The following is a 16580-nucleotide window of genomic DNA, read 5'->3' as shown; positions in this document are numbered from 1 at the left end:
CCTTTTCTCTCCAAATTACTTGAGCGTGCTGTTCACCGCCGCTGCCTTGATTTTCTCTCCTCACATGCTATTCTTGACCCACTACAATCTGGTTTTTGCCCTCTCCACTCAACCGAAACTGCGCTTACTAAAGTCTCCAATGACCTATTACTGGCTAAATCCAGAGGTCAATATTCCATCCTCATTTTTCTTGATCTTTCCGCTGCTTTTGACACTGTCGATCACAGCATACTTCTCGATACCCTGTCCTCACTTGGATTCCAGGACTCTGTCCTTTCCTGGTTCTCTTCCTACCTCTCCCTCCGCACCTTTAGTGTTCACTCTGGTGGATCCTCTTCTACCTCTATCCCTCTGCCTGTCGGCGTACCTCAGGGTTCTGTTCTTGGTCCCCTCCTCTTTTCTATCTACACTTCTTCCCTTGGTTCATTAATCTCATCCCATGGCTTTTCCTACCACCTCTATGCTGATGACTCCCAAATCTACCTTTCTACCCCTGATATCTCACCTTGCATCCAAACCAAAGTTTCAGCGTGCTTGTCTGACATTGCTGCCTGGATGTCTCAACGCCACCTGAAATTAAATATGACCAAAACCGAGCTTCTCATTTTCCCCCCCAAACCCACCTCCCCGCTCCCCCCGTTTTCTATTTCTGTTGATGGCTCTCTCATTCTCCCTGTCTCCTCAGCTCGAAACCTTGGGGTCATCTTTGACTCTTCTCTCTCCTTCTCTGCTCATATCCAGCAGACCGCCAAGACCTGTCGTTTCTTTCTTTACAACATCCGTAAAATCCGCCCCTTTCTTTCCGAGCACTCTACCAAAACCCTCATCCACACCCTTGTCACCTCTCGTTTAGACTACTGCAATCTGCTTCTTGCTGGCCTCCCACTTAGTCACCTCTCCCCTCTCCAGTCGGTTCAAAACTCTGCTGCCCGTCTCATCTTCCGCCAGGGTCGCTTTACTCATACTACCCCTCTCCTCAAGACCCTTCACTGGCTCCCTATCCGTTTTCGCATCCTGTTCAAACTTCTTCTACTAACCTATAAATGTATTCACTCTGCTGCTCCCCAGTATCTCTCCACACTCGTCCTTCCCTACACCCCTTCCCGTGCACTCCGCTCCATGGATAAATCCTTCTTATCTGTTCCCTTCTCCACTACTGCCAACTCCAGACTTCGCGCCTTCTGTCTCGCTGCACCCTATGCCTGGAATAAACTTCCTGAGCCCCTACGTCTTGCCCCATCCTTGGCCACCTTTAAATCTAGTCTGAAAGCCCACCTCTTTAACATTGCTTTTGACTCGTAACCACTCGCCTCTACCTACCCTCCTCTCTTCCTTCCCGATCACATTAATTGATTTGATTTGCTTACTTTATTTATTTTTTGTCTATTAGATTGTAAGCTCTTTGAGCAGGGACTGTCTTTCTTCTATGTTTGTGCAGCGCTGCGTATGCCTTGTAGCGCTATAGAAATGCTAAATAGTAGTAGTAGTAGTAGTAGTATCCTGAATCATGCTTTTTTGAGTGACTGTTGGCCTTCCCCCCGTTTCTAGTTTAAAAGCTGCTCTATCTCCTACTTGAGCTGTCAACCATAGAAACTTGACCACTTGATCCCTGTCCAAGTCAGTTTGTTCTCTACCATGCCAGGTAGATGAGCATATGAGTTCCCCTACTTTAATCCAACAACCCCCACATGTCCCACCAAGCTTTTTAATCTAAACAGCTAACTCGTGAAGCTGGTGCTTTACCCAACTTCATGGTCATTTAAATCCTATGAGCTTGCTAGTTGATAAGCTGGCCACCACCAATGCTGGCATTGACCCAGTTAGTTTCTAAGGCGTTTGTATCTGTTGGAACAAAGTTGTCTGCCTCTGGGCTTTCCTTTTTTTTTTTTCTTCTTCTTCTTTTTCTTGAGGGAGCAAAGGTGTGGTGTCCTATCATTGTCCTTAAGCATTAATGGGTGATATTATTAAATTCTTTTAGAATACTGGTTTCCACCCCCATTGTTATTTTATTCCAAGCATTAACAGCTGTGATAATTTCCTCGGAATATTCTTTCCTCCAACTTCATATTGTGACCCTTGTCCCAAAAACTATTTAGCTACATGTGGCTTATGGAAGCCTGTCAAAGCATTAGAATATTCCTGTTATACATCTGCTTTCCTTATTTCCTCTACCGAGAAAATTTAGAATGAGCCTTTGTATTTCCTGCTTCTGCATTTTTGAGGAAATAAAAAAAACAAACAAAAAACAACAACCCTGAAACCATTCTTCAGCAGTTTGTGCCGTGTTTTAAAAGTGAGATTCTGCTGTGGTTTTAGTACATGAGTCCCTGGTGTGCTGAGATTTCTAGTAGTGGAAACAGGAATAATTTGACATGTTAATATTTCTTATAGTATTTCTCTTCACCCGTGAGTGCTGGTAGGTTGCTTAGGGGAAGAGAGGAGATGGAGATCATCTGTACGACAGAAGCCATATAGCCTTCCTCGCTCATCCATTACACAAAATGGAAGGTGTAGTTAAGAACATTCTGTCCATTTGGTCAGTGAGCATCCACATTTCAGTGTATATGTATATATAATAGGGCTGCATTTCAATTTAATTTTTTTTTCCCTCTGCAGCTCCTTGTGATTCTGGGCAAGTAACACAGTAACATAGTAGATGAAGGCAGATAAAGACCTGTATGGTCCATCCAGCCTGCCCCACCAGATAAACTCATTACATATGGTATGATGTGGTACAAGTCACTTAATCTCCACTGCTCAGTCGTAAGGACTTGGGGGAGGGGGGAACATACTTATAATCGAGTGATTAATCGTGATTACAAATTTTTATCAAAATGTAGCCCTAAGAAAATTAAAGAATAAAAAGATAATAAATACAAATTAAAAAATTACAAAGTAAAGAATTTTAAATAGTGTGCAGAATAGCTATAAGCACCCTTAGTTTTCACAGCCTACCTCAGAAAAACAAGCCATATATATATATATATATATATATATATATATATATATATATATATATATATATATATATATATATATATATATATATATATATATATATATACGAACTATTTTTTTTCCAATACAAAGGGCATGAGCTGAATGTATGAGTAGAGGTTTCTAGCACTAGTGGGGAAGGGATTTGATATACCACCTTTCTGTACAATCAAAGTGACTATATATTATATATACACGTACTTTTTCTGTCCCTATTGGGCTCACAAGGTGTAGTAGTTTTTGGGGTTTTTTTTTTTTTTTGGGGGGGGGGGGGGGGTTGGGGTACCGGAGACAATGTAAGTTTGTGAGTTGCCCGGAGTCACAAAGAGCTGCAGCGGGAATCAAACTTGGTTCTTCTTGTTCTCAGGCCACTGCATCAACCATTAGGGTACTCCTCCACTGTGTGAAGGTCAGGAAGCAGGTTATCAAAGATGAAGAAGTGGAAGCGGTGCCTAGGAAGTTTGCAAAAGTATCAGGCTGGGATGGTAGAGTAGGATGAGAGGCAGATGGGGATGACCACTGGGATATTATGGAAGGTGGTGGGACTAGTTCAAGACTTCACTAGGACAGGAATATCAGTGGTTAGTGGCAGCAGAGGATAGGATGTATCTTTGAGATTCACTACCCTACTTCTGCTCTCTCTGTATCGTAGGTTCCATGCCTTGTACCGGGACCTGTATCAGGGCATCACAGTTGCAGATGACCAGGAAGACCTGAGATGGTGGAGGAACACTCATGGGCCTGGCATGCCCATGAACTGGCCCCAGTTTGAGGTGAAGAGTGAAATACTTAATTTGAGGGGTGGGGGAAGCAGGTAAAAGGATTAAATTCTATTTCTAGGTGTTGGGAAGATCTTTCTGCATACAAGATTCTCATAATGTTCTGGTGCTAAAATCTGAGACTCTGAGCCGATTAATGGCAGATATGACACAAAAAAGTGTTAGAAGTATAGAAATACACTGTAAGTCTTTATATAATGCAGATGTTGGGATCCAAGATTTGACAGTGTTACAGGTGAATCTTTATATATTGGGACTACAGTAGAAGGGTCTAACTTGACCTGTTACATCAAATCACTTTATATAGGATCTGCAGTGTAATTCTGAGCACAAACTAACTTCTAACCTTTGAACCACTAACAGGAATGGTCTCCGGAAACACAGCGGACAATCAGCAGGAAGGAAAAGAACAATAAAAATGTTGGTGAAGTAACACTCACTAGCATTGTGCCAACCAGAGATGGAGATTCTCACACTCCAGTGCCACAGCAGCAGCGCCAAGGGTAACTATAACTGCAAGGTGTTGCTGGTGGGACAACTATAATTCCCACCACCTCTGTATTGCTGTCGGGAAAACCTATACTACATGCTCTCCCTCCATGTGTTTTTTTGAGACACCAGAATGACCACCTTGAGTATGTCATTTGCAAGATATCCATGTAACAGCAATACAACTCTTGCACAAGATCACTGGGTAAAGGTATAGGAAAACTAGGCATATGCCTAGGACCTAAATATTTAGAAGGACCTGTCCAGATATTAAAATTCATTGGTTCATAAGGCATATGTCTTTTGGCCCAGTAAGTCAACTGCTAGCAGAGAGAAGTAGGGTGGGCCAAAGTTGCCATCTCCACTGCCAGTGGCTTTCTTTTATTCCCTCCCCCTCTTGTATGTTGTCCTCTAGCAGGCAGCATGAATTATCAAGTTGTTAGCACTTCTTACCTGCTGGCTTGCCTCTACAGTGGGAACTGCCAGCCACATACTCTGACTATAGAGGAAAACTGATAGAGGAGGAGGAGGGTAGCAGCAGGTTAGAAGCGCTACTTTAGGATTTCTGGATTTCAAATGGGGTAATGATGAAGGTGAATATATTTGGGGTAATAATGATCAACCGGGGGAGGGGGGGGCAGCCAGGAGGCAGAAGGATGTGATTTTTGCCAGAGGTGTGAAAGGTTTATATTATGTTGAAAGGCCTAACCTCTTTGTTTGCCTAGGGCACCTTCCCAACCAAAGAGTTAACCCTGCTCAGTTTGGGGTACCTATGGGACCCCACAAATTTGCCTTTCACATCATGAGTATGTCACTGCTGGGACACCTGTAAAGCCCTAGCCCTGTGCCATTGCTAGGACATTCTTTGCACTCTTGCTATTTCCCTTTGCTACCCATGTTCTGCCTTGTTGCTGAGAGACTTCCTGCTGGCAGTTCATGGGGAAGGGTGTTTTGTATGATTTCAGCTGCCAACTTCTGTCATGGTTTTTCAAAACCTATTTACCAATCCACAGGTTTTCCTACAGAGATGATGAGGCGTTTTATGCGACCCTGACAGATGTGCCATCCCCTACAAAGTTAGTACAGCGCCCCTTTTCAGGTCTCTTCTCATAGGAAGAGGTTTAAAATAGTGGCTCCTGCTTTCACTGCTACCCATCTGATTGCCTTTTTTTTTCTAGTGTATCATTCATGCAATCTACTTTTCTATACCTCATAGTGCTGTTGAATTCTGATCTTAAACTTGGGAGCCTCAGGTTTTGAGGGACATTGCTAGCACCCTCCAAAAATATTCTCAGGGTGACTTTGAGTTGCTCTTCTTAACTTGAATCTTTTTCAGTTTTTTTGGGTCACTTGGCTACTGTTTTGTCCCTCTGTTCTTCCGTGGTGATTTGGGCTGCTGTTCTGTCACAAAATTTTACTTAGGATCATAGGGTTTTGGTGAAACATGGGGGGGGGGGGTGTTCCCCATATTTGATCTTGTTTGCCTTTTCTGTTTTCAAAGTGTTGGTGTGCTGTTCAATCCCCCTCCCTTCTCCCCCGCCCCCCCCCCAAAAAAAAGTATTTATTGGGGCCATAGATTTTCAGGGTGACATGCCAAAATAGCTGGGCTGAAGCACTGTTATCATTCTTCTGAGCTTGTCTTCTGTCTCTGTTCATAGTGGTGGAAAAGATGACACATCCGAGTGGTCAGATGATGAGAGCCCCAAGAAATATATCGAGGTCCCAGGAGAAGAGGAGGCCACTAAGGTAGCCGGTGTGCGGGTGCGTGCCCTGTACAATTACACAGGACAGGAGGCTGACGAATTGAGCTTTAATGCAGGTACACACACTAACAACTACTAACTGCAGGCTGCCAGCTACTTGCTTATCCCACTACTGCAAACGCACAGAGCTGGATGTGCATGTACACCCAGATGCATGGGATTGTGGGAAAGAGCATGTTCAAGGGATACCTGGAGATGCAAAGGCTCTGTGGAATGTACAGTTCTTAAATCCATTCCATTTGGGACCTCCAATACATTCCATTTAAGGTTCAACCTTTTTTTTTTTGAGCTTGGAAACCATGAGCAGAATTGGTGATGGACTAGCTCTGAAAAGAGCTGCTGAAACAGTGGTCAGGAGGTCTGCAGCTAATACCAAACTGTAGACTACAGGCATCCAGTAGTCAAAATTCCTGTCAAATACTGTTCATGACTTGAAGTTCTCTTACTGATTCCATTCTTTTGGAGGCAGCTGTGAAGGACTGTGGGAGACCTTGGTAGATGTAGTGGTGTAGAATGGGTAAACATAAATTCCATTATGTGGTTTGCTTTTTCATTGTTGGTTTTTTTGTTTTGTTTTGTTTTGTTTTTTTAACTCTTTCAAAAAGTACAAGGACTAGAGGACACTCAAGGAAGTTACATGGAACTACTTTTAAAATAAGAGGAAATAATTTTTTACTGAATGAATAGTTTAAGCTCTGGAACTTGTTGCCAGAAGATGTGGTATCAGCTGTTAGTATATCTGGGTTTAAAAATGTTTGGACAAGTTCCTGGAGGAAAAGTCCATAGTCTGCTATTGAGATGGACAAGGGGAGAGTCACTACTTGTGCCTGGGATCAGTAGCATGAATCTTGCTGTTTGGGATTTTGTCAGGTACTTGTGACTGGAATTGGCCACTGTTGGAAGAAGGATACAATGCTAGATGGACCATTAGTCTGACCCAGTATGGCTATTCTTATCTTAAGGTGCTTTGATAAGACTGAAGTGATATTTGCAGCTGAAGGCCCCCGCCCCTTTTATTGCAAGGATATGGGAAGTTGGTAGAACTAGAAGACATGAATTGAGGTTGTAGAGGGGGCTGACTCAGGAATAATGTCAGGAAGTACTTTTTCATGGAGATAGTGGTAGATATTTGGAATGCCTTCCTGTGAGAGGTGGTGGAGAAGAAAACAATAACAGAATTAAAAAATGTATGGGATAAACGCAAAGGAATCCTGTATGGAAGGCATGGAACCAAACCAGCTTAGCAGTGATTTAGATGGCAACACCAGTAATCAGGAAGCAAAGCCAGTGCTGGAGAACAAGCTGGGCAGACTTCTACAGTCTGTGTCCTGAACATGACAAAGACAAATCAAGATCAAGTATACATATGTAGTATCACATCATCATATCTTATGCTGTGTTTTTCTTGCTGCGCAGACTTGCTGGTCTGTACAAGTCTTTATCTGCTGTCACCTACTTTGTTACTATATGTGACCCAAGTGGTGGAAGACAATGCCCAATTAGCAACATTCATTCTTTCATAGACTTTAGTGGAATTGGCAAATAAATAATTAGATTTGACCAAGTTTCTGATTTTTAGCAGGCTAAGAGGAATGAAGAGAAAGGGGGAGGATGAGGCCTGGGAGGATATTTGAAGCAGCAGTAGCTAAACCTTCAACATTTCATCTTGGTGGATTTATTTTTAATCGTATTCTTTTGCTCTAATTAAAAAAAAATACTTTTTGGGACACATACATGGTTTCTGAGAATCAGCTACTTATGCTGTATTCATACTGTGTGTTGCAGTGGTCACATCTCAACTTCAGTGCAGAAGGAACTTTCTGAGAATTTTAAATGCTAATACCTCCACAAATGAAACATGGCATAGCTAGGGTCCCCAACCCTTGCCAGCTGAAGACTTCATCCAGCGCTGGCGCTGCCGCATTGCCTGCCCTTCTCTCTCTTCCCCTCATGTCGGGCATGCTCCTTTTAGTGAAATTGAGCATGCTTCACTAAAAGGAGTGTGCTGGATGTGAGGGGAAGAGAGAGCAGAGCAGTCAATGCAGCGGTGCCGGAGACCAGTGCTGGACGAAATCTTCAGCTGGTGGGGGTTGGGGACCCCCGGCAGCCAAGGTATTTGCGGCGGTGGTGCTAAAGCTGGTGGAGGTTGGGGACCCCTGCCAGCCAAGATGTTACAGTGGTGGCAGTGGGCGGTGGAGGGGCAGTGATGGGGCGGTAACCAAAATGTGTCCCCCCCACCTTGGGCTCTGGCCCCCTTCCACCTCTAGGTCTGTCTACGCCCCTGTGTCATAGTGAAACATTCTGTTGAGTAAAATTGAACATGTGCTAGTCTGCTTTTAATGGAAATGTCAGGGAAAGGGGTCTAGGCCTGGGAATGGGTTTAGAAAAGTGGTCCTCAGCCTGGTGCTCAGGACAGACCCAGCCCATTCAGGTTTTCAGGATACATGATTATGCATGAGATGAATTTCCATATATTGCCTCAATTGCATGTAAAACTATCTCATTATTAATTATTCATGGTAGATGTCAGATTTTCAGGATAAGGCTGAGTGTATCCCAAGAACACCTAGTTGAGAGAACTGATAAGAGACTTGAGGGGCATTGGAATGAGTAAAGATTTTATAATTTGCCCCAGCATCTAATTTTGACTTTTCTTTTTAATTATTTCAATTTCAGCACTATCTTGCAAATTCCAAAAACTTGGAATAGTTCATAGGGCATCCCCTCTATAGCACAGGGATCTTCTGTGTGGCTGAGCATGGCTTCTGCATGAGAAGTCGCTAGTTGTGAATGAGCATTTTATATCCTTGCCGCACTAACTAAAATGCATTGGTAGTCACTATGCAAGATTAACAATTTTTTCATACCAATAGGTGCCACTTTTTTTTTTTTTCTTCAATAGTTTTTCTTAGGTAGGGGCTTCAGAGGGACAGCTTTCTGTCTTCAAACAGTACCAACTGTGATATTTGCCAGCCAACTCTGAAAGAGAAATAAAAAAAAATGTTGTTAGCATTTTCTGGATAAAATTATTTTTATTTGTCCTCACCCTTTTCTCTGTCAGTCACTTGCCATTACAGAGGTATTCCAGTATTCAAATCATCATTTTCATATTAGATAAACCTATGTCCTTTGGCTGCACCAGTATCCAAAGCTGCTCATATTTTGTGACCTTTCCGTTTTTTCCACAAGAATACAAAACATCATTTCATGTTTTCCCCTCACCCCCACAGGCTGTGTGTGTTCTAGCTCTGCAATACTGTCGCCAAGTTGAACCAAGAGGGAGCTTGAGTACCCCATGTCCCCAGTTTTTGCTTTGTGGGTGGAGAGCTTATCTACTATAATTCACAGCAGTACTTTATACAGTGTCCTGAATTTTATTTATTATTTAATGCCCTCCTTTCATTGATAGGTCAAGGTGGGTTTCATTTCTTTGCAATAGATATTACCCTATCCCCAGAGAGCTCAACTTTTGTCCATCTGCCCCCTGATTTTCCCTGGTTCTCAGCCCACTGCAGTAACCACTAGGTAGCTATTTCTTGTAATGTTGTATTCAGTGTGGAAACAGTGTCAGTCATTGGGTTGACAGATTTCTGGCTACCTCCATCCCCTCCCTGTCCTCCACCCCCCAATACTCTTATGTGAAATATATAAAGAATGATACCCCCTGCTCCACTATTCCCAGCTAAGAAAGTAGGGTGCCATCTTCTCTAATCTTTCAGTGAGTTACATTTCCATCTTGTTAAGTGCTCAGTAGATTCTCTTGAGTGGAGGAGTAGCCTAATAGAGAGGGGGCTGAGAATCAGGGAAGCTTGGTTCAAATCCCACTGTGGCTTATTGTGACCTTGGGCAGTCACTTAACCCTCCCATTGCTTCAGGTGGAAACCTAAATGGTAAGTCTGCTTGGGACAGGAAAATACTTAATGTATCTCTGTAGCTCACTACAACTGAAGAAAAGACATGAGGTCAATTCAAAATCCCTTCCCTTTATTTACAAAATTTTCATCAAGTTTCAGCACTATAAGAACTGCATGCAGTCACAGGCTGTAAATCTCCAGGACCCTGTTAGAATTCTAGCCTCTCATAAGGATGTTGAGACACTAACAGTCAAGATAACATTGCTGCAGCAGAAGGAGAAAATGCTTTTTTTTTTTTTTTTTGGGGGGGGGGGGAGTGGGAGGAGGTCAATGGTGGCTAACCAATGAGTATGAAAGATTAAACAACAGAAGTAAAAGGTAAGTGCTGGATTGTTTCCTTACATGAATGAACATTATAGTTTTACAATTGTGTGTGTCTATTAGGGCTGCACATTTTAACGCATTAAGGGGCCCTTTTACTAAGATGCGGTAAAAGGGGCCCTGCGCTAGTGTAGGCGGTGGCTGTTTTTGCTCCACGCTGAGGCCCTTTTTACCACAGTGGGTAAAAAGGCTGAAAAAAGAAATGACAATGCAGTAAGTGCACTTATCATGCGGCCATTTCAGGGGGAGCACTCACCACCTCAGTGTTGCCCGTGCCTCCGGATAATCCCCCTGAGGTAATAATGTTCTGGAATTTCCAGTAGCACCAGAATTGCCGTGTGCTGGGGTCAGAACTACCACCAGAGGCTGTGCTAGGCCTGTAGTAGTTCCGGTTTGCCAAGCAGCAAGTCTGTTACCATGTGGCAACCCTTTAGTAAAAAGGCCCCTATGCTTCCTGCTGCTTGCCCTACTACTTCTCCCTCCCAGACTTTCTTCCTCCTGCTGTTCTTCCCCCCCCCCCCCACCCATGCATGCTCCAGCATATCTCATTCCCCCTCTCTCTACCTCTGGCAGTCCTCTGAATTTGCCTGTACAGTCAGCACCACTGGACACGCTGCTTTTCTCTAGCTGGAACCCACCCTCTGTAGCATACTGCCTCCTCTGATGGAATGTCCTGTTTCCTGTGGGTGGGACACTACAGAGGGAGAGTGCTGGCTAGAGAAAAGCAGTGTGTTAGCAGTGCTGACATTCAGAGGGCCGGGAAGAGGAGAGTCTGATCCCCTAGTGCAGGGGGAGGAGAGGGAAGAGACAGACACCAGGACCCATGGGAGGAAGAAGAAAGACATGCAGACCATGAAGGGGGGGGGGGGGCAAGAGTGAGAGATGCCAGAGTGCAGGGGAAGGGGGGAGAGACAGGCAGGCAGAGGTGCCAGGACTCAAAATAGGGGATGGAACAAACAAAGAAGGGACATATTACCCATAGATGGGAAGGGAACAGAAGGGAAGGGAAAAGAAAGAAGATGGTGTCTGGGGAGGGGAAGAAAACAGATGGAAACTAGATAGGTTTGAGGAGGAAGAAAGATTGATATATAGGGTAGGAAGTAAAGAAGAAAGGGGGTGAGAACAGAAATAGTGACTAGATAGGAGGCCCTGGAAACAGAGCTCAGAGCACAGAGAGAGGGAAGCAGTAACAGAGACGGGAAACAAGATGATTAGAAAAAGTCATCAGACAACAAAGTTTAAAAAAAATCTGTTTTAGTAATGTCAGCTGTGAGAATTTACATCTGCTGTCTATAGTTTGCACTGTACAGGTAGAAATGTGAGGGGGGACATTTTATGCAATGATAAATTTTAATTGTATTATTAATGTGCAGCCCTACTCTATATGCTACCTCTCTGTGTGTGTGGGGTTGGGAGGGAGGGGGGAGGAGAAGGGTCAGGTGATTGTGCTGTAGTGCACCTTTTTCATTAGCATGTTTGTTACAGTTCTGAAAATTGCTCTAGTATGTTAGACTACTCTAAAGTGGCATTTACACATTGCTTGCTTTCTACAGATAGGATAGACTATCACACAGTACAATGAATTGAAAATCAAAATGTTAAAAAAAAATGGTGTTAATGACCTAGCCTGGTGCTGTACACTGCCAGGTGGAGAATCTGTTTTTGTTTCTAATCCTGGGCTCGTGGGATGAGCCAGGGTTGTGGATACTGTTGAAGCAGCATTCACAGTCCCTGGAGTGTGGAAGTCATTCTGTGGTGACTCCTGGATGTTAGACTTGAAGTCTGTTAGCCTGGTTCCTGAAACTGTGATTGGTGGTCCCTCGCTGTGGACCAACATGTGCTGAATTGTATTTAAAATGAAGGTGGAAAACGCTGTAGTTCTGAAACAAGTTCATAGTGTCCTAGGTCAATAAAGGTTGGTATGGAAGGAAACTAGGTCAAAGAAAAAAACATTTTTAAGGTTTATTAATTTGATTGACCACCTTTCATCAAATAGCAAGGCATGTCCTGCAGCGTCTTTTTTTTTTTTTTTTTTTAACAAGGTTGGGCTCAGTTTGTCACCGCTTGTATAGGCCCTGCATGGTTGAAGGGGGAACAGGTGGTTGCACCAAGTTCCTTTTTGACCCTCCAAAACAATGAGGGTGAGGAAGGAGAAAGGCATAGGCGGTTGGTGGCACTGATCTCTTCCTTTCAGCTTTCTTCCATTTTTTCCGCCTGTCCATTCTGATTTCATTCAGGTTATCCAGACTTCCTCTTTTTACTGTGTCTACCTACAGCTTTCCATTTCTTTCCCCTACTCTGGCCCTCCTATTCTCCTTCCTCTTACTCCCCAGTCTTTCACTAATTTTCCTCTCTCCACCTTCCATTCAGCATCTTCTCTATTTACTCCTGCAATCCAGCATTGTCTCTCCCTCCCCCTACAACCATCCAGCATCTCCTCTCTTGTCTCCCCCCCCCCCCCCCCCCCCCCCTCCCCGGCAACCAGCAAATTCTCTCCTGTCTTTCTCCTCCCCTGCTAGCCAGCATCCTCTTTTACTTTGTGTGTGTCTTTCTCCCCCTCTCCCCCACTAGCAAGTATTTCCTCTCTTGTTCCCCTCTTCCCCTTCCAGTATCTCCATTGCACCTCACTGGGTCCACACTAATAAACAAGCAAGGCAGAGGCGCGGGTCTGCGGCTCTCTGCCTACTGCTACTCATTACTATGCTGCCCCGGAAGTTTACCTCAGAGGAGACAAGAACAGCACAGGAAGCAGTACTGGCAAGCAGAGAGCCACGGTCCCGCACCTCTGCCTTGCTTGTTTATTAGCGCAGACCCGGCGAAGTGCAACAGGAAGGATATTGTGCTGCATGGTGGGTGGATGAAAGGGGAGAGAGAGAGAAACGGGATAAGATAGGATCACAGGAGAGGCAGTGGGTCCAGGAAAGGTTGCGGTTGAGGCCTCCCCAAGCCTTTTAAACGGGGTGCCAATGGAAAAAGGGCCCAACTTATTTACCAATATCAACTAGATAACATGGCGAGGAAGCCTACACCTTCCCATTATAATTTCAGAGCAGTGGGCTTATGGTCTAACCTCCTGTAATTTTGTGTGTGGAAGGAAAGTGCTGTTTTCCTCACCCATTAATATCTGGAGGATTGGGATAGATGTGTTTTTGTTTTTTTTTTTGCCTCTGCGTTGTAAATTTGGTGGAAAGGGAAGCTTTGATTAAAACGTTTACAGCTATCCTTGAACCCTTTTGTGGAACATGGTCAGATTGGCAGATTCTGTGATGAAAAAATAAGGGTCTTGAGCAAGACATCATGTGCCTAAGTTGCCTCATTCTCTTCCTAGGTGAAGAGCTCTTGAAGATCAGCGAGGAGGATGAGCAGGGCTGGTGCAAAGGCCAGCTGGTCACCGGCAGAGTTGGACTGTACCCTGCTAACTATGTCCAAGTTATTGGCTCATGATGAGAGTCATATATCACATGGATGATGGTCATTTTTTTTAATGACCCTTTCATCTTCACCAAGGGATTCGTGGACTGGATCCATCTGTCTACTGCGAAGTAACTAGGACAAGAGGCTGTTACAGAGAGGTCACTTACAATTTGAAGCTTTTAATATTTTAGATTTCTTGATTTAGATTTTTTTTCTCCCTAATAAATAAAATGGAGTTGGTGTAAATGAGTCTGCTGCTTTAGTAGCTGTTGCTGATTACATCTTTTGCACCCCTGTGAAATACATGTTTTGTTAGAAGCAAGACCTATGGTGTATAGGAGGGGAAAGGAATCTATGTGTACATCTGTAAACAGGAGCTCAATATCTGTTTTATCAACCTGTCTACTGAAGACATTTTTCCCACAGTTTGTGTCCATGGGAGCATGGTGCAAATGCAGCTGGTGTCAAATTTTTCACCTCCAAAATCATATTTGGCCTTCAAGGTGAGGAAGCATTTATACAGCCCAAATTAATCTGAGCCCAGGTAATTTCTGATGTCATGCTGATTGGCCATTTGAAGTTCAAATGGCCAAGGCAATTAGGAAAGCTACTATTTATATATGGATGTATAAGGAAGTAGCACTAGTCAAGAGGGAAAGATCACCTCTGTACTGATTTCTGGTGCAACTACCCCTCCCCCCCCCCCCCCCCCCCAAGAAAAAAATGGGCCTTTCAAAAGAATGTTCCCAAAGTGATGCATGGCCTGTACTATAAACCATACACTGACTGATGGGCTAAAGATATGCTTTACAGAAGGGAAAGGGGAGTATGATGCAAGCACTTGTACATATAAAGGTACAGAGTGTTGTACTAAGTGCAAAGTGAGCTGTGTGGCTGCACAGGGTGCAAATATGAAGGGATGAAAAAATAGTTCCTAGCCCATTTCAACTCCAGGGGAGGGGAACTAATGGATTATCCACATAGGGCACAACTGAACTGTAGCTTGGTATGGTCTTTTACAGCAAGTGAGCTGTTGTCCTCTACTCACTGGCAGTATTCTTTTGAAGAAGTGGCATAGAAGCCCTGAATAGGAATCAGTTTGTCTGGAAATGCAGCAAAAGCTTCACTTCTCTAGGTTGTTCTCCTATTGTTGTACATTCTGATGAAGACAAAGATGTTGGGCCACAAACATCCAAATTGGCAAACAAATGTTAAATCAAAGGTGAAAGAGAAGATCTTTATTCCACTGTGAATACATGAAATTGCCATGGCTGGGCTCTGCATTTAATACATGTAGAGAAGTACCAGCTTGGTGAGTTTTTAACACTCTAATGGGCAGATGATCGAAAGCCCTGTGTTGTTCCAAATAGTGCTGGAACAACGCAGGGCTTTACCACCCCTATGATCAGAGATAATAGCATGCAAATTTAAGCACGCTATTATCTCTGGTCATAGGGTAAAAGTGCAGGAGGATGGTGCCTGAGCTTGTGCTTAGGCACAGTCTTCTCGCACTTGTTTGACAGGTCCAGGCTGTCAGAAGCCCAGACCTGTCAAACACGGGCTGGAGGTCCATGGGAGCACCAGACCCCAAGTACCCCCACTTTAAGCCAAGCAACACGGAGGCTGGAGGTCTAGCGGACCTCCAGTCCCCCTGACTCAAGTTCGGAGGGCTGGAGATCCAGTGGGTCTCCAGCCCCCCCCCCCCTAAACTCACTAGCATGCCCTCAAATAGAGCCCTGGTAGCCCAGTGGTCTGTGAGTCAACCCCCCCCCCCCCCGACACAGGTTCAGGGGGGCTGGAGATCCGGTGGGTCTCCAGCCCCCCTACCCCCCTCCAGCATCCCCTCACATGCAGCCCTGGTGGCCTGGGCTGTGAGTCAATTCCCCCCTCCCCCCCCCCCCCGACCTGGTGCTCTAGCGGCCCTTCCCCACCCCCTACCTTCATTGGAGGAGGGAGGTGGCCTCCCTCCTCTTCCATTGGCGCCGCTTCGAAAATGGTGGTGCCCAGTCCTGCCCAGTGCATCCTAGCATGTGCTGGGTGGGGCTTCACACCATAAAGGGAGTTTCACTTGCGTTTGGGCTCTGATGGGGTGGTAGCGCCATACTAGTGCCTGCGTTTGCTAACAGCCTCTAGCACCTGTGTTTGCTTCTGATCATCGGCCCATGAGTGGTATTCAGGCTTTTGTACCTTTTTTCCCTACAGTCAGTTTGGGTTTCAGGATACCTTTTAATGATTATGCATGAGATATTGGCATATATCAGAGGCAATGCATATAAATTATGGATATCCTGAAAATGCACCTTGGTAGAGTTTGAGAACTACTGCTGTAAGAAAGCAGGAAGCATGTGCCTTTTCAGTTGTCCTTTAATTTGGAATGTGTACACTGCTTTTGGCTAGAACAAAGGCTTCTCTTCATCTGTGGTTTAGCATTCAACAACTTTTGTTTGTTGATCTTTCCAGTTTTGTGCCAAGTCTCTTAAGTGCAAGAGTGACAGAACTATAAGATCCGAGCCAGTGCAGTGTTTTGTTTAGTACAAGTGGCTTTACAGAATATACATAATTTAAGGAGAAAACAGCTGTTTGTATATCAAACATAATGTGAGGTCCTGTGTTTTCCAGTGGCCCTGTCTTCTGAGTTTCCTATACTGTGCTTAGTCTTTCTCTGGAAACCGCCAATTATAGTTCCTTTACTACATTTTAATTGTTTGTGGTGATGGAGGAGGACCTAAAACATCCACTTACTATTTACAGTCCTATCCAGGATGGGCTGTAGTGTGGGTGATTTCTGGCCCAAGAGGAATGGTGGCATGCTTGCTCCTAGCTTTAAGAGGCTGCCTTGCAACTGCTGTGGGACGATCAGAATCAGCAATGGCAAAGCTGGAGAGTGGCATAAGGTAAGAGGG

At 44.4% G+C, this 16580-nt stretch overlaps 1 protein-coding gene across 4 annotated transcripts in view; it reads left to right on the top strand.

Annotated features, from left to right (window-relative positions):
* The window catches only part of PACSIN3 (protein kinase C and casein kinase substrate in neurons 3), an 80198-nt gene extending 66272 nt beyond the window's left edge, over positions 1–13926 (top strand). Inside the window, exons 7-11 of one of the 4 annotated variants that reach the window (XM_030200896.1) lie at positions 3650–3770; positions 4140–4279; positions 5279–5341; positions 5924–6084; positions 13592–13926. In XM_030200896.1, the coding sequence (XP_030056756.1) occupies positions 3650–3770; positions 4140–4279; positions 5279–5341; positions 5924–6084; positions 13592–13707 (601 nt within the window). In that variant the 3' untranslated portion in view covers positions 13708–13926. The remainder of the gene's footprint in view (positions 1–3649; positions 3771–4139; positions 4280–5278; positions 5342–5923; positions 6085–13591) is intronic. The other 3 variants (XM_030200899.1, XM_030200898.1, XM_030200897.1) reach the window with 3 other exon arrangements.
* Positions 13927–16580: the final 2654 nt, after the last annotated feature.

Source organism: Microcaecilia unicolor, chromosome 4 (genome assembly GCF_901765095.1).
Source record: "Microcaecilia unicolor chromosome 4, aMicUni1.1, whole genome shotgun sequence".
Classification (NCBI taxonomy): Eukaryota; Metazoa; Chordata; class Amphibia; order Gymnophiona; family Siphonopidae; genus Microcaecilia; species Microcaecilia unicolor.
The sequence above is the reverse complement of the archived record's forward strand: the minus strand, read 5'-3'. Positions and strand labels throughout refer to the sequence as shown.